The following is a 16,726-nucleotide window of genomic DNA, read 5'->3' as shown; positions in this document are numbered from 1 at the left end:
GTAATGCTACCCGTACAATACAAGTGGAAGGACGACTGACGGATTGCCTTCATTCTGGAAAAATATGTCTGTTAGTATCGAATAGACGATGGCTGTCAAGGGCGGGCATTCAACTAACATCTTGACATTGTAGATGTCATTGCTGAAGTCTGCTTGGTTTTTATATTCAAATTCTTATCAGAAAGACACTCGAAGTACAAATTCTCGTTGGTTTGTGTCTTGAGCTGTCTTACTGTTCCCCAGTATCGCCACCCACCTTGCTCGATGTTAATATAACTCTCTCAGAGGACAGAGTCTTGGGGCAGGTGGTGGAGAGAGCAGGCCAATTAAGGCCAATCTCTAAATAAATGGTTCTGTGGGGTATTTTTAATGGGCAGATCTTCCCATGCGCTGCCATAGGCCTGATCGCTCGACAAAAAGGTACAAAGACAACCGATCGGGGATATTCTTTCCTTGCTCATGGTCTCGATTCGAAGTTGCCAGCGTATGACCTTAGCGGACGGATTTCTGGCATTGATGGGCTGTCGGGTGTTGGGGATGAGATCCTAGAGGCGGGAAATTAGCTGTAATTACTAGTTCGCAAATTCGTCACCGAGAATAGATGAATGTTCCAGTTCGACCTGGGCAGACTTTCATTTATATATTTATACTTACTATCATAAATGTAAGTAACAACCTGTTGAGAAATTGGAATGGGGAATGGGTCGAGATAGGGCTTTGTCAGCAAGAAAAATCAAGAGTCTGACGAGAGCTCGCTATAGGCAGAGGTGGAGAGCGCATCGGAAGAATGAGACATGGTGAAGATGCCAGCAAAAGGGACGAATTACCTGACAAATTCAAGGTCAAGTTTTAAGTAAGCTGGAACCTGGACGCTGCAGGTGTAGCCAGGCAAGCCGTTCTATAGCTGAGTTCTCGGCAATCTGAGAGGAGATATATCATATTCCACGCCATACAAGGACAACATTTTCATCTGTAATGAAATCTACAGTTGGCCAGAGAAAGCTGTCATATAATATAAAGAACAAAGCGAAAGTGAACATTGACTCAGAGCGAGCTTACAAACTTAGAGAACAAACCAATGTTAGATAGATGTCTCAACTTATACAGCCTTCCGCTAGTGGAATCCCAATCACTCCCACTCCGAGTGGTCAGCCATATCCGTTTCATGTTCAAGACTCATTCAACCTAGCCTGGGAAGGTTAGTCCAGGTCTGCTAGCTCGGGGTCACTGCCTATTACTGACTAGGTAGACGAACCACGAACTGGACATAAAAGGACAGACGCCCTCCTTGCATTTGCCCTAATTTCGGTTCAGTTCACTATGTGCTAGGCGACCCAACTCAACATACTTCAATTTCTAAGCCGAAGGCAACCACCATCACCAGGATGCCATCCCTGGAGCACCTACCGAACGAAATCATAGACTCCATTGTGTCCTATCTTGAATTGAACTACATTCGGAATCTCCGCCTTACTAGCCGAAGTTTAGCCCTAGGATCATCGGGGAGCCACTTCAAGTCCTAATTCCGACGCAAACATGTTGACCTCACCGAACATGCACTTCGCGATTTTGTTGAGGAAACAAAACCGAGTCGCCCTGGGCGCCTTCTTCAAGACCTGGTCCTCGTTGGGGTTGTGAACAATACAAAAGTAGCTTACAAAGCGGCTTAAGGATTCTACAACTGAGGGAACAGAAACTACGTCTAATGGGCCAGAAGAACAAGCAAAAGCACAACTGGACCTAAGCGTCAAGAGGGGCGGGAAGTCATATCAGATGGGAGATTCACGGAAACCCCACTTAGGACGATGGTCTCGAGGTAAGGCCAGTAAAGGGAGGATGCAGTAGGTAAGGGGTTGCCACCCTCGTCTAACAGAAAGAGAAAATCCATATCCAAGGACAGAACGCCAAGGTTCAGTTCCCGTAGATTGCACCAGAGAATGCGCAATCTTGACGAGAACTCATCAACTTTGCTGGCGGACCGAAGATCTAGGGCGGGAAGGGTATTTGACCAGGGATGGTCACAGGTAGCGAGGCATTCAAATGCCCGAAGGGTTGCTGGGAGCCTTGCAGACCCGACGCCACAACTATGTGATCCAGGTCAGGTTTACAGAAAAAGACATATATAATCTTGAAACTAGTCAAAGAGCACTTACCTTGTCTGCGCTCTCACATATATTGTACATGATCTGGCCTCAGCCAGCCTGCCAAGTGCAGACGAAGCCGCTGCAAACCAACACAGTGTTCCGCAATCTGCAGCACAGCGCTATTACAAATCCCCTGATATCTGGTTTCGGACCACAGGTGTTCAATGCAGGTAGCCCGAGGCAGCATGGGAGCTTTGTAGGCGGGAAACACCGCGCGGTACGGAGCAATCACCTGCTCTCCGTCAAGCTCAACTTGCCACTGCTCAGCATGCGCTGTTGCTTCTGTTTCTGGTTCAAGCATCTTGTCTCTCCCACGGGCTGTAAGGAGCAGGATAAGCTTCAAATTCTCCTTCCATGAAGCTAGTAAATCGAATAATGAGGATACGCCTTTTCCAAAGGCCTGATTATTCGCCTCTCAGAATTCATTCTGCTCACGGTAACCCTCAAGCTTTGTTGCCTCATAGTTTGGAAGATGATAAGGCATGATAACTGTATATTGCTGACAGCGGACAAAGCATCGTCGGCGCCGGTTTGCGTCAGACATGAGAATTTGGAATTATAAGAAAGATAGTAACCTGCTTCCTGGCTGCAGTTACTTGCTCTCTACTTCAACAGAACAGTAGATCAGTTGCTCAAAGATAGGCTGCCATTGACAGCAGACGCGGGCGCAATTTGTAAAGAACGTGCCATCCTCTTCCAGGTATGAGACAATTTGCGCCCAGAGTTCTGGCAGAAGGCGATGCGGCATGACGGCTGAGAGTTGTAAGACGTGATATACTACCCTCCTGAGGTGGCATTAAGATCAGGGACGATTACTAATCGGTTCTATATAACGTATCTCGTAACGAATGGGCCATGCAAGCCAGCGGGCCACCTCTGTATTCCATATAAAAAAAGCGCATAGCATGCACGTATCTGTCGGGGCCACAATCTGATAGAAGGCAGACCACAGTGGCTCAAAGTCTTCCTTTCTCAATATATAGACAGTTACTGCTGCTAGCATCAGAGTTCCAACAGACTACGCAAATCTTTTGTGCTTAAATCATCCTCTGCAGTCTGTGCACAGTCAGATAGTTCAAGGTCTGACCCATCCCTTTTTTCAGAACTGTGCAAATCATCTTCCTTGCCAACCAGGACAATCCACACAAATGGCTCCTTGTTTGGCTGCTGCCCTGGAGCATCTTGGGCCAGTTAATCAGTGTTGCTGTCAAAGCCCATTGCAAATGTAGGGCTATAATATGTTGGGAACAAGCCTGCGTCCAGGAGCAGATTCTCCAGGGGCACCGGAAAGAACGGTGAGCCCCCAAACAAATGGACAGTCACAGCAAAATACAGAGCTATCCCCAAGCGTATTGCATCCAGGGAAGTCCGCAGGAGGGCCTGCATGTGCTCCATTCCAGTCGTACATATACACCTGCCCGTATAGCGGTAGAAGACCATGTTAGACGCGTTGTCGACTTTTAAAAGTGCGCTTGGTCTTGAACTTGCTGCAGGACAGCCGTTATTCGCACATGTGCCTTCATCTCCATGCCAAGCACAGCTTTTGAATTCCTAGCTAAGGTCATGAGTACCCATCCTGCGTAAACAAAAGGGTGAATAGAGTTGGGGTTTTGAGAAAAGTGCGACACGGCGTGACATTCAACTACTAAATCAGATAATCAACAAAAAAGCGTGAAAGCGGAAAAGAGGCAAAGTAGAGGACGAAAAGGTTGAACTAATAAAGATAAAAAAACATACAACAGCTGGGATTCGCATGTGGTCACCCACCATACTACTAACCAGCCGGCGTGTGGCTTAAGTACGGCTGAGCGGACGGGAAGCCCTGTTTTCCACACCCTATGGTCGTATGTACTTGATTCCCTTTTGCTCCTATAGATATCAACAATTTCTGTGGATCATATGCAGGATAGATTTGACGGAGCACTGGCAGGCAACATCTATGCCGTTGAGACATATTACGGAACAGCTAATGAAAACCAGTCAACCTCTTATACGGACTGTGAGGTACCATTTTGTTTCAGGAGATACGTATATACCTGTGGGATTGGCATCATGAGTATGTATTATCTTACTGCAAACTAGCCATAATATGCATGCTGAACTCCCAAAATGGGAAACTCTGCCAGGTGGTATCATGGGGTCTGCTGCCGTCACGGTGTGACGTGAATCATACATCGCCTCCAGTGTGGGCAGATAGCAGCATTTATTGAGGCCGGTTAGATAAGATTCCCCGCATAGACGGGGATGAAAGCGCTCTATGGTCGGCTTATAGTGTTAGAATTAAGCCCATATCCATGGGTGATCCAGATAGGGAAGTCGCGTAGGTTGCTTTATGATACATATGACGTAGCGGGCGGAGAGTCATGTATAAAGAAAAGGCGGAGATACTAGAGTCCGGTGTATATGAACAGTATGCGAGCCACACACATTGAGGGAATTGCGCTGGAGTAGAGTAGACGAATACCATCAAGCTGGTATACACTATTATAGATATCAGATTCCACTAGTGAAGGAATTTATGGTAAACCAAGGTATTAAGCATGTGCAGAAGTATATACAGCAGCCGTCAGTGAGTCCGGGTGATGATGTGCTGCGATACGATATCCCCAACGCCAATATATCATCAAGCCAATCCAACGACATGGAAAACGCGAGCTCATTTTGTTCATCGTCAGATTGCCACTGCTGATTGACCAGTCAACCAGTCAGCGAGGTATGTACTTCTGAGTGGATGTAAGTGTGGGTATAAATGTAGGTGCAATCGTGACGGTGAGGATGTGGTGAGGTGTAAATCTACGCCATCAGAAGGCCGTATGCGATGCCTAGGAACGTAGGAACGACGGCAGTGAGGAGGGACGGCACCGTGACAGCTTCGAGTCCGGCATTTTCTAGGGAGGAAGTAGTAAAAATTGTCTCGAAGGAGATGTGTGACGAATTGAAGCAGTTTGTGGAGTTGACTTCGGCGACATCCTCGGGTTCGGCGAAGGTGATGTCCGCGCACTAAAGCCGCATTAGACCTTGTAGCGAGCACTAGGGAAAAGAAAGGGCATGACTTGCATTATACAAAGCCGCTCCATGCTGAGCAAGCTCAATCACCTGGATCGTCGCGTTATCCCCCACCTGGACTTCGATTCCGGCCGGCAGCTTGACTTGAGGAAGACAGATTGTGCCGGGGTAGGGGTCGTTGTCTGGGCCGACGATCTCGAAGGGCGTGATCATGGGGTGGCTCATATTCGGCGGCACAGTGCCCAGCCCAATGTTGATATAGATCTGAGCTCGCGAATGGCCCTGAAACCAGCCTGGTTGGAAGGATACGGCGCCCCCTTGCACCGGCCATTTCGTTCGATTCTCTGACGTGGGCATGCCGCCGCCTAGGGATATCAGCACAAACTGTTATCAGATCGACAGAATACAGTGTTGACATACAAGGATAAGTCCATTGCATTCCATATGGATAGATCAAAGTTTCATTGTCGCTGCTCCACGCAACACCGAGACCGTCAGCTCCCTCAACCGTCCCAGTCGTGTGTAGGTTATTGCCTCTGTATCCAGGGTAGACGATAACGGTATGAGCATTCACCAGGCCGATGCAAAGCATGGCCGCGGCGAGCCATTGTGACGGCGACGTTGACAGTAGCATGTTGCGAGGTCTATAGCAGTACGAAGAGCCGAGGAGAGTCAACTGAATTTCGGTCAGGCCTTCGAGAGACCAGGACACTGTACGCTGTTTTGCCTAGAATAACCGGACGAGAAAGAGCTCACTCGATGCGAGCGATACAGATCATCCTCGATCCGAAACGAAACAAGCTTCGGACAATGCAGACGGCAGAAGGTCAAGGACAAGACAAAACGGAGACGAGCCCAGGTGAGACGGGCTGGCCGCGCTTTTGAGGCACCGCCGCCATTGTCTGATGGGCCTTTGAAGCCAGGCTTAGCGGGGGACTGCAGTGAGCGCTGGACGAGTGAGAGCGGAGATCACGATGTGACAGGCCTGCAGGCGACGACAGGGGGCACCGCACTGCGGTTCGAAATGCTGAGGAGGTTTGCTTGGCCGGTTGCAAGCAGGTGGTCGGCAATAAAGCCATTGGTTGCACGCCTTGGAGGGGGAAGTGCGAGAACGAGAGGGAGATTGGCCAAAGAGTAGAGTCCAAGAGGCCTAGCATGCACGCGCATCACCTTCCAGACCTGCTTGGAGAGTTCTGATTGGTCAAGGAAAGCCTGCTGCAAGCGCCCATTGGGACTAAGTAGACGGAGATCAGACCGGGCGCTTACAGAGGCGATGTGAGTGGTGTAGTATTGGCGAACGAAAGGTATACCAAATGAGCGTCAGCACCATTCCTGGATTAATATCAAGAGTTAATGAGAATTGGCTTGTCTGCGACTCCAGAAAGCAGCATAAACGATGGTCTCGAGTGTCTCGTCTCCCTCTAATGGCGGCCCCTCGCTAGCCGCCTTCCCCACAAGCCTGCGAGCTTATCACTATCAAGCAAAACATCACACTCGCCAACGCTCACCACAGGCACACAAACTCCTCTATACACCACCGCCCACGGCCAACAGGATGCATCCACCGCCACATTACGGTCTCTAAACCAATCGCGCTCAATCTCACCCATCCATCTCCCCCAAGTCTACTGTCTCCCTCTTCCAGAAGGAGACAATATGCCCCACAGCTGCCGCAAAAAACCCTCCCCGTCGCAGAACAAGCGCCTCCAAGTCACAGACGACTCCGGCTGGACGCACGTCACAACGAACAAACACGCTCGCCGCATCCGACAGCCGAGCCGAAACCCGAATCCAAGCTCGAGTTCGACTGGGAACCGCAATGGTCTAGAGAATGATGTCGAGAAAGAAGAAGTAGCCGAGGAGCTCGTCCCCGCCGAAGCACCACAAAAGACTACACTGTCCGACCTCCAGCGGCAGCTTGGATTATATAAACAGCGATGGGAGGAGTCCGTGACCTGGGGTTGTGTTGTTGAGGGCCTCAGGCGCGGGATGCCCTCCTTGCTGGCGGAGCGTGGAAGCAACAGCAACAGCGACAGTGACGGCGACGGCGACGGCGACGACAAAGAAGAGGTCAAGGATAAAGACGAAGATCAGGGCAATAATGGCATCTCAATTGTCTGCATCGGTCTGGGAAGTCCCAGTGGTTTCCTGCGGGGCGGTTGGGTCGATCGTCGCGCCGTCTCGATGTACCAGCTCGCTGCATTGGCGAGTATCCTGGAATGGCTTGGTTCGTTCCTCTGCCCTGGATCTAAAATTGAAGGCAAACCTCTAACTCCTGAATGACTGCTAGGAGAAAGCACCTCGACGCAGAACCCCAACCCCGGAATCGGGGCTTACGCGCAAGATCCCGTCTTCAACACCCACGACGAAACTCTACTCAACGAGCTGAAGATAACCGTCCTCGCGCACCCCGGCGCCTTCCAGAAAGTGACGCCGAAAACCCTCCTTTTTTGTCCAGGGGCAGAACGGCGTCATCTTGAGCTCCTTCTTGCGCACGATCCGGCGATTGTGGTCGGCGGGCCGCTAGAGGATATCGAGTCGGATGTTGTGAGGCGGTTTGTGGAGAGGAGAGAGTCGGTAAGACTGAAGGAGTTTGCGGAGCTTGAGACGGCGTTCTGGGGAATGAGGATATATTTCCCGCGTCCGGGGGCAGAGAAGCAAGATGGGGTTTCCAGTAGAAATCAAGAGGGGGTAGCTGAGGGATAGGACTACAGCGTATGTATGGTGAACAGGTTCTTTCGAGAACTTTGTTACCATAAACCATGACGTGCATACTGGACCTGCCGGTCAGGGATTGTTGTACTAGGTAAGGCGAGGAGTGCTATATTATACCTTGGTCCGCCGCAGCCAGCCACTCGGGTACGTCATGCCAAACGATGCACTGTGACAGCCATGAGGGAGCGGGAGACCGGTATTCAATCGAGCAGGGACCCAGCTCAATTCAGGACAGCCCGATCGACCGATTGGACCCGAGACCGTCAAATTGAAACAACACCGGTTGTATTAGGACACCTGAATCGAGTGGAGCTGTGTAATATACTATATACATGGCAAGCCAAGCGCGCAACCAACAATGGAGGTCGGTGCAATAAGCCCCGAGCAGACGGAGAAAATACAGAGGAAATACCGCAGCCGGTCACAAATAGTCAACAAGCAATCCATGGTCCGAGAAATGAGAGCAACATAATCGCCAAAATTGGAATAATCAGATAGACACACAGAGAGAGGGAGAGCAGCAACCAGATCGTCAGTCATTTGTACGTTAGAAGACTCATGTATACAGAAGAAAAATAACACACGGGAAGGTACAGTGATCATAAAAGAAGAAAGATGTCATGATAATGGATCGCATTTGCCCGAAGCAGAAAGAAGTCTGCAAAAGACCCGGATGTGCTATGTAGCCGTCTTGCCACCACAATCCGGGATTTCGATCCCAGGCTTCAGTTTGCGACCAGGGTCCATGAGACCCCATTTGTCTTCCCACTGCTCATCACCTTTGTTGAATTTCACTTTCCAGGGCTCGTCAAAGGCCTCGAACCTGTAACTCCTGTTAGTACTAATGAGTCCAAGGATTGATGGGATGCATGGTAGGTGGATGGATGAAGCGTACCAGAAATAATCCGTCCCATTCTCCAGCGCCGGACAGACCCAGTCTGCCATAAACTGGTTCATCTGCTTGACACCCGCCACAGCACCAGAGGTATCATCCTTGCAGTTGGCGCCGTCGCCGCAATCGTTTCCCCCACCGCTGGGCCAGCCAACCTCGGCAATGATATTGCCCTTGCTCGTCCCCTGTGTAAGTGGAGCGTTATGTGAGTTCCAAAAACTCCAGGTCCAACCCGCTGCCTTGCTGACCTCCACGCCCCCAAAAAAAGGGTGGACGTTCGACATGACGACATCCGTGGCATCTGCGAGTGTTTCGTCCCAGTTATCGCCGAGGTCGGAGGTTGCGACTTTGATGTTGATGTTGTGGTCGTTAAAGTGCTTGCGGACTTGGCGCATATAGTCGATGATGTTCTTGCGCGCTTCTTCCTTTGTGGAACCCGCGCGATAGAGGGCTTCGTTGCCGATGATAGCGCCTTTGAAGACAGAGTGATCGGAGCGTTTGTCAAGGATGTCGTAGAGCTGGGAGAGCTGGCGGTCGTTGGTGGTAGTGTTTGTGTCAATCCAAACGCCGAGCCAGAGTTTCATGTCTGTAAGTTCGAGGCGGTCGATGGCGTGGAGGACCATTTCGGTTTGGTTGCAGTCTGTGCCGTAGAGGCGGACGGTGTTGGTTAGTCGCGAGAGCACTGCCATATCACGGGTGACGTTGTTCTGGGATGGCGGCCATTTGTCACACTCCGGGTGTTGGACGCCCCAGGGGGTGTAATCCATGCCTGGGAACACCTTGTGTAACCCTTCCATGGCCATAAGAGACTTGATTTCGTCCGAGTTCTTGTCAAGATCACCGTTGGTCTCCGTGTCATCATCTGCAGATATTTCGGACGATTCTGATGCGGACTCTGACCTGCGATTGCCCAACGTGCCGCCAACAGCGCCGCCGACAATAGCTCCAATAACAATGAAAGCCAATATGCCCCCTATAATCCAGCCCCGTTTTCGGCTCGCACCGGAGGGTCTAGGTTTAGCATACTTTTCGACAGATGGCAGACCTGCGCCGGGAACAGGATCGTAAGAAACATCGGCTGCCTTTTTTGCACCAAAGAGGCCTCCTAAAAGACCCCCAGCCGCAGCGCCAGTGACTGCTCCTCCAGCTGCGTTAGGTTTTTTGGACGAGGCTGCCGCAAAACCATCATCTCCATCGTCAAGGATATCATCCGGGTTGATGTCAACAGGATAGTCCTGTGCGCTGTAGGCAGAATGTCGCTGGTACGGCCCTGACGCTACACCCTGATATGACCCGTCAAGAAAACTGTGATGGGATCCGCTCGGTGGTGTCCAGTTCCCTGCCGGCGCACCTGCAGCGCCCAAGGCCGCGCTTGAGCCAAAAGTCTCATGAGATCGCAGCCCCTCTGAGCTTCCGGCTGGCCCAGGCCCAACGCTCGGCGGTGAAGGCACATACGGATTATCTGCGCCGGTAGTATGATAACCTCGTTCAGCGGGGATATAACCGAGTGTCGCGTCTGCTTCCCTGAAAGCGTCAATGCCACTCTGACGGTCATGGGTGTTGGCAACGCCAAGGGCGATACCGCTAATCCCTCCTCCCACGGCCGAAGGCCCTAAATTATCCATCCCCGGGGTTGCGGTTGAGGCCGTCCGCATTGAATGCGTGTGCGCAATGCCAGGACCAGGGCCCCAGTTCTGCTGTCCGTCTTCCGGCATCGCCGCGGGCTCGCCGTTGTTCCCGTATCCGTGCATTCGATGTTGAGAGGAAATCGGCGGAATATCGCCGTACTGCTCTGACCGGTCGCCCATGAAGTATGCTTCTGATCGGCCGCCGTATCGGCTATCGGTATTCGACGACGACCGCAGTGGGTTGTTGCTCCGGACCTATCGTCAATCTCGACTCTCGAATCCCGCGGTGTTGGCTGATGCCAAGTTTCATGTAAGGAAAGGAGAAGACGGCTTGATGGAGGAAAGAACAAGATCGTCGAAACGAGGATCGCAGGAGGGGAGACGAAATTCCTGTCCGAAGTTAGCAACGGGCTGGAACCATCTGAAACGCCAGGTCGGTTGAACCCACCGAGCTCAGCAAGAACCACGGTTCTAAAGTGAAAGATGACGATGAAAGTTCGAGATGTCAGGAACAGGCGAGATAAACAGGTGTCGGAAATGGTCGTTGCTGATTCGGTTTCGCAGGTGATTACCGTAGTTAATATGCTGAATGCTAATATATTGGCCAGGAAAGAAATAGTTCGACTTCCGTATAAAGCACGCACGCACTGACTTTCGGCCGATCGTTCAGCGGGTGAGAGGTAGGACGGAACACCGCGATCTCGATCTCGCAAGAGAAGAAAAGTCGAGGATAGAGCTGAAGAGGAGTGATGGGGAAGAAGCCAAGTTGGATAAAGGAAGCGGAGAAAGAACTGGCTCGATCGATTTGCTACTGCATGCGGACTAGGAGTTCAATCTGTTGATGCTCTTGGTGGAGGCTGTGACCCCGACAACCAGCGTACGGACCCTGTAAGACCCTGTTAAGAACCCTTAGGTAGCGCCTTAGACCCTGTTGACGGCGTCGTAATTACGGTATCAATGATTCAATGCCACGGCCCACGGCCCACGGCGTCACGGGCGGTGGGTGTCTTTCCGCAGAGGGACTAGCGCAGCCAGCTATTTTTAGCGGAGAAGACAGCCAGACCAGTGAGTCCACCGCAAACGTGGAGGAATGGCATTCCAGCGTGAGACATGCAGAGCCCGCAACCTAATTTCAATGACTTCAATGGATGCAACCTATACGCGTCTTCTGGAAGGCTGTATTCAAGGCGCCCAGCTCAAGTACCACACTTGCACCGTGTGATGGTTCCGGACTCATCTTCCCGAGACACCCGCCAACTACCTATCGCTTCTGGAAGCTCAGCAATTCTACTAGCGTCCAGCGAGTTCTGCTGCGTGAGATTCTGGCTCAATGTCTCAGGTCCGGAAACTCGGCTTTACATCATGAGCTGTCCCAGGATGCCCGGCTCAGGTGCCTGTCGACGCTAACCCGGCAGCAGAAGGGATTATACTTTATAGAAACTTTCGAAAATCAAGCCCCATTGCTCGACAACCAGTTGAGGAGGAAGATGGATAAAATAAACAGCGAAGCAAATAAATCTTGGAGGAAAATAGTAGGCTGCCCTGCGCCGACACCTAACATAACAAACTACCGACGCCCCTGAAATGACAACAAATCCAATACAAAAGGCAAAAGCAAGCAGATTCGTAAGTCATAACATAGGTAAGTAGTTCACCCTTTCCGTCCTGTACTTCCCTTTCTCAAGCGTAATCATCAATCATCCACATCGAATCGTCAAGTATGGCAGGATGGTTAACAGTAATCGAAACAATGTCCAACCGTCTCTCCAGACACCGAACAAAATCAAGCATCTGAGTAAATGGCGCCCATGAGGGAACACAACGCTCCTGGCCGCTCGACTTTCTGCCGTCTGTCTATTATCATACATAGCGGCCGTGGTCACGTGAGCTCGTACTGGTCAAGCAAATGTGAGAAGAATTGAGGATTATTCGAAGCCGGCATAATTTGAAGAATGTGTTGTACGAGGAGAGGAATGGTATATAGCCAGTCGCTGCGGCTAGGGCTCGACTTCCTCGGCATCGTGCTGGGATGCAGAAACTGTATGCTCGGTGTCGCGAGACATAGCTGCCCGCTTCCTTCGCTCAAGGAAACGTCGTTTTCCTGCCCGGATTTCGAAGTGTGGTGGGATTGAATTTTCATCCTGGCCGGCGGCGAGCATAGTGCTGCGCATTTTGTTTCGGTATGCATCCACTAGAGCTCAATGTTAGCTCAGACAATATTCCGCGCCAATCTTATCGAAAAATTTCACAGTTCGGCCAGGGAAGTGTGAAAGCGTGGAAGGGCACTCACAAGACCGCTGAAGGAAGAGCATCCGTCCGGAGAATACTCTGCTCTGGCTCCAGCTCATCCGGTATCCCAGGTCGTTTAACAGCACCTCCTTTCTATGCCTGCGTCGGGAGATCCTAGGGACAGCGATCTCACTGTCGTCATCGACCTGCGGAGCGGGGACCATGGTCCTCCCAACGGTCGCCTCGTCATCGTCAACATCATTGATCTGGGTATCGTCCTTGATGTACCTGTCCCCAGGAAGCACTTGGCCCCGTGGAGTCTTCATCTGAACAGGAAAGTAGGTACGGGGGTACACTGAATTAGCCAAGCGGTAGGAGTCGGGAATCTCGTCCATGTCCACCTGGTCTAGCATGACTTTGACGCGGACACGGCAGCCGGGTCTCTGTGTGTCATCGACGAGGATAAACTTGCGGCGCTTGCCTTCCGGTAGTGTGCCGAACAGGTCATCTTTGTTTGGGTCATGTTCATCATCCTCTATCTCCTCAACCCTACCCGAAGTCGCGACGGCTGGGTTGCGTCCGAAGGACCCGAGGCCATTGTCCCGAAGCAGAGGGGGGATAGATGGGCCCCGATGTCCAGACGAAGCGTTGGCAGAGAGCGGGAATGTAGGATATCCGTGGAAAACATGAGCGTTGCGAATGTCTGTTGGCGAATGCCCACTAGGAGAAGGTGCAGGTGGCAGCGGCCGATGGGTACCGCTCGCAAAATCGGCGGAACCTACAGAGAAGGCAACATTCAAGAATTAGCCTACACAGAACTGCATATGGCGCGCCCACGATGCGGGTATGAAACGGCAATACGCATCCATGATAACATAGCAGACAGGTGGGAGTATGGAGGGTAAGTCTTAGGATGAAAGAGAAACCAGACAGGAACGCCACGAAGAAGGACAAGAATAAAAGTACATAGCAAACGTCCACTCATCCGGTAACGTGGTGAACCTTGCGCGCGTATTGCAGAAGAAAGGGATGTGAGAAGAACATTACGAGCTCATAGAATATTGCCAGCATAGACGCTGGAGTGTTAAGGGAATAAGCATATCATATGTGGCGGAACATACCGCTAGCTTCCTCATGGACGGGCCCGTCGGGTTGAGCGTGATGGTGATGTAGTTGCGGCGGTCCCATAGCTGATAATGGTCCAAGTGATGGACGAGGGCCGACTGGTGCGATGCTAGAGCTTGACACCCCGGGGGGAATCCCGGTTGTCGGAGCCATATGTTGAGGCGGCGGTGCTGGAAGGGCTCCTTGTCGTCTATTGATCTTGGCCATTCGCCTAACCCGCCGGCTCCGCAGTCGAGGATCCTGGTTGCTATTTCTCCAGCTATCGACAGCGCGTTGGATCAGTCCGCGCTTCCCTCGCAATGTGGCGTTAAGTTCCGCCAGTGCCCACCCAACAGCATTACACTCTGTCTCATAAACAAGACGATTTCCTCTGTACTGGTCCTTGCTGCAGCATGCTCGGGGATAGACGCAGTTCTCTGCTTTGAATTCCTGCGACAAATTGTCCACGTTGACGGATTCGACATCGCACCGAATGGTGTACTCCATCTTCACACGGTCACGAGAGTACTCAAAGGCAATCCATTGCACTCCATTGCTGTCTTGTCGTACAACTAGAGGGGTTGTCGCCGGGATAGGACCGGGTGCTGCGCTAGAGCTCGTCCCAATGTTAGAGCTCTGATGATTGGAATTGCTTGGTTGGAGGGGCGCTGAAGTTGGGGGGTGCGGGGGATTCAAGAGAGCCCTTTGGGAAGGGGTGGCCTGCTGGACAGTGGCGGTAGTAGGGCTAGTCAATGCGGCAGTTGGCGCCTGGGAAGACTGATGTTGAAGCTGGGATGTGCTAGTCTGATGGGACATCATCAAAGGCTGGGTAGTGAGAGGGTGTTGCTGAGGTGATGGATGTGCTCCATACGGTGATGGCTGCACAGGGAGTGCTGATAAAGCTTGTTGATAGCCATATATCGTCGACGTCATTTGAGGAGATTGTGTATAGAGGCTTCTGTTATGTTCGTGCGGCTGGGAAGCCACTGAAGCAGGGGAGGATGATTGGGGGGTATGGTATATGGGGGGATAAGGTCGATGCATTTGTGTGGTAGCCATTATTTCTTGAGGACCTAGAACAGAATTAGAGGCTAAGGCCTAGAATGACTGAGTACTGATGTGGACTGGGAAGTTTCGGAATCGGCCGTGAACTGGCCAATATGCTATCTGGGCTTTCTTTTCTCCGTAAGACAAATAATACATATGCACTTACCGCTAGACGGGTATTGGCTCGGTGCGCTCGCCGTGGTGTAAGATTGATGCGATGTATAATAGGTTTGCTCTGGAGCTTGTGGGCCGTATGGAGGTGGATGATGCAAGACTCCGTTAGCTAGAGTCGGAGGACCATATGATCCAGTAGAGAGATTCGTGCTAGTTTGGCGAGGCGACGCGGGTTGCTTTGAGATGTGAACAAGGCTTGCTGAGCCGGGATTCTGGGAGCCTTGATGCCCAGAGATAGCGTGTTGTTGTCGCAACTGCAATGGGACTGGTCAGTAATGCTTTAATATGTGCATCTAACGCTCGAGCTGCAAAGCAGGGAGGCTGCGTAGCCCCCAGCAGCCACATGATAGCGGCTGTCAAAATCCGGACCTAGGTCGTGGGCAGCTGGTTGATCTGGCGGCGCGATGAGCGTCGAAGAATCCTCTAGGTGTCTACGGCCGCTCCAGCCTGAATGATAGATGCAGCTCGGTGCGGCCTTGACATTTCCAGATACCGGAATCTTGTCCAGGCATTCCTCAAAAGCCAGACGGCTTGTAGGGACGTCAGTCACACCAGGTGTGACCAGAGTGAGCCAACATCCCATTGTAACCATAATGGGCCCAAGACATGCCTTTGCGGTTCCTGAGGTTGCACATGTCCAGTCTCGCGAAACATTCAATCGCAGAGCGCAGGGCCAGTGTCCACGTCGGCCAGAGACTCGCACAAGACTGTTCTCCCCGGGAAACGGCGAGTATCAGGCCGGATCAGAGGGTCTCCTAGGACCCCAGGGAGTGGAGAACGGGTCCTTGGAGCCTCAATTTAGATGGAGACCGATGCACCAAGACGGCCAGGGTCGAGTCGCGTGTATCAAAGCTTAAGATAGCGGCAGCCGTTTACAACAGGAGTGCCGTGCACTGTCAAATCCAGGGGGAGATCGCCGTTGTTGACTTGTAGCCAGGTCTTTGTTGACAGGTCGTTCCCGGTCTCGACCACGTGAAACGAGCCAGGATGTCCTTGGATGAAGCCGAAGAATGGGGGCGAAAGCAGCGCACGTAGCCAAAGCAGAAGAGCAAAAAGAAAGCAAAACCTTACCGGATTATCACCAGGCTCGTCCTTGTACTTTGTCAGAGACGAATGGGCGAGGTCATTCGGGACAACGCCAGTCATGACTGGCCTCGCGGATCGAGGACTCGTTGCTCGTCAACTCAAAAGCTCATCCCATGCGCTGCGAAAGTGGAAGACTTAGATTGCTGGAAAGCAGCAAGAAACAGAGCAGAGCAGGAAATCCAGCAGAACAAGAGTAAATCCTAACACAGAGAACAAATGGCAGTGGTTCGTTGCCCTGAACGGACTGGGGGAGGGCCTTGTTAAACGGTGCGCTGCGAGTGTGTGGAGGGTCCAGGGTCGTTATTTAGCTCGGAGACCCATCCAGGCTGGCCAGAGACTGCTAGCCCAGATGCGGAATGGAGGCAGTCGTAGGTGCAGGTGCACGGAGAGAAAAGAAAGAGCAGAAAATCAAATTAAATCAAAAGAGAGTGAGTGGTGGGGATATCAAGATGAGCTTGTTACTAGCGGGAAGGTGGTGTAATATTGACCGGGATAAATGCAGGACGCAGGAGAACGCGCAAATGTGACTGAATGCCGGGAAGCTCAGCTGGAGATTAGATCCAGGGTGACCAGCCGAAAATGATTTGCAGTTCAAGCAAGTAGTTTGAAGAACTGAGGAGCGACCCAGCCTGGGCAACAGATGAGACCGCAGTGGCAGTGATGGACGGACCGAAAGCCAAGCTTGTGCGGGAGGTGAGGTT

The 16,726-nt window shown here is 51.7% G+C and overlaps 4 protein-coding genes across 4 annotated transcripts; 1 reads left to right on the top strand and 3 right to left on the bottom strand.

Annotated features, from left to right (window-relative positions):
* Positions 1–4,885: 4,885 nt before the first annotated feature.
* Positions 4,886–5,880, bottom strand: BDW70DRAFT_75499 (copper acquisition factor BIM1-like domain-containing protein). Its single transcript, XM_073744772.1, has 3 exons — positions 5,571–5,880; positions 5,202–5,515; positions 4,886–5,144 (listed from the first exon to the last, which is right to left on the bottom strand). The coding sequence occupies exons 1-3, from the start codon at positions 5,782–5,784 to the stop codon at positions 4,938–4,940; spliced, it is 735 nt and encodes a 244-aa protein (XP_073594566.1). The 5' UTR covers positions 5,785–5,880; the 3' UTR covers positions 4,886–4,937.
* Positions 5,881–6,806: 926 nt separating this feature from the next.
* On the top strand, positions 6,807–7,856 carry BDW70DRAFT_161267 (SRR1 family protein; the record flags this gene model as incomplete). Its single annotated transcript, XM_073740955.1, has 2 exons — positions 6,807–7,377; positions 7,441–7,856. 2 exons carry the CDS (start codon positions 6,807–6,809, stop codon positions 7,854–7,856), a joined length of 987 nt encoding a protein of 328 aa, XP_073594565.1.
* Positions 7,857–7,899: 43 nt separating this feature from the next.
* bgt3 (putative cell wall glucanase) lies at positions 7,900–11,241 on the bottom strand. The gene is made up of 3 exons (XM_073737326.1): positions 10,834–11,241; positions 8,761–10,775; positions 7,900–8,688 (listed from the first exon to the last, which is right to left on the bottom strand). The coding sequence occupies exons 2-3, from the start codon at positions 10,563–10,565 to the stop codon at positions 8,544–8,546; spliced, it is 1,950 nt and encodes a 649-aa protein (XP_073594564.1). The 5' UTR covers positions 10,566–10,775; positions 10,834–11,241; the 3' UTR covers positions 7,900–8,543.
* Positions 11,242–12,175: 934 nt separating this feature from the next.
* BDW70DRAFT_75469 (uncharacterized protein) lies at positions 12,176–16,332 on the bottom strand. Its single transcript, XM_073744771.1, has 5 exons — positions 16,011–16,332; positions 14,932–15,193; positions 13,736–14,791; positions 12,676–13,392; positions 12,176–12,576 (listed from the first exon to the last, which is right to left on the bottom strand). Exons 1-5 carry the CDS (start codon positions 16,083–16,085, stop codon positions 12,383–12,385), a joined length of 2,304 nt encoding a protein of 767 aa, XP_073594563.1. The 5' UTR covers positions 16,086–16,332; the 3' UTR covers positions 12,176–12,382.
* Between the last annotated feature and the right edge of the window lie 394 nt (positions 16,333–16,726).

Source organism: Aspergillus foveolatus (genome assembly GCF_047715535.1).
Source record: "Aspergillus foveolatus strain CBS 279.81 unplaced genomic scaffold BDW70scaffold_35, whole genome shotgun sequence".
NCBI lineage: Eukaryota > Fungi > Ascomycota > Eurotiomycetes > Eurotiales > Aspergillaceae > Aspergillus > Aspergillus foveolatus.
The sequence above is the reverse complement of the archived record's forward strand: the minus strand, read 5'-3'. Positions and strand labels throughout refer to the sequence as shown.

What these genes read in the sequence shown, in the direction of transcription:
- bgt3 (XM_073737326.1), bottom strand. Translation starts at nt 10,565, where the DNA reads ATGGGCGACCGGTCAGAGCAGTACGGCGATATTCCGCCGATTTCCTCT. An exon ending in AATGGGACGGATTATTTCTG is followed by an intron (nt 8,689 to 8,760) that starts GTACGCTTCATC and finishes CAGGAGTTACAG; the next exon opens with GTTCGAGGCCTTTGACGAGC.
- BDW70DRAFT_75499 (XM_073744772.1), bottom strand. Translation starts at nt 5,784, where the DNA reads ATGCTACTGTCAACGTCGCCGTCACAATGGCTCGCCGCGGCCATGCTT. An exon ending in AATGCAATGGACTTATCCTT is followed by an intron (nt 5,516 to 5,570) that starts GTATGTCAACAC and finishes TGATATCCCTAG; the next exon opens with GCGGCGGCATGCCCACGTCA. An exon ending in ATGGAGCGGCTTTGTATAAT is followed by an intron (nt 5,145 to 5,201) that starts GCAAGTCATGCC and finishes ATGCGGCTTTAG; the next exon opens with TGCGCGGACATCACCTTCGC.
- BDW70DRAFT_75469 (XM_073744771.1), bottom strand. Translation starts at nt 16,085, where the DNA reads ATGACTGGCGTTGTCCCGAATGACCTCGCCCATTCGTCTCTGACAAAG. An exon ending in GAGCCAATACCCGTCTAGCG is followed by an intron (nt 14,792 to 14,931) that starts GTAAGTGCATAT and finishes ATTCTGTTCTAG; the next exon opens with GTCCTCAAGAAATAATGGCT. An exon ending in GCTCTTCCTTCAGCGGTCTT is followed by an intron (nt 12,577 to 12,675) that starts GTGAGTGCCCTT and finishes ATTGAGCTCTAG; the next exon opens with TGGATGCATACCGAAACAAA.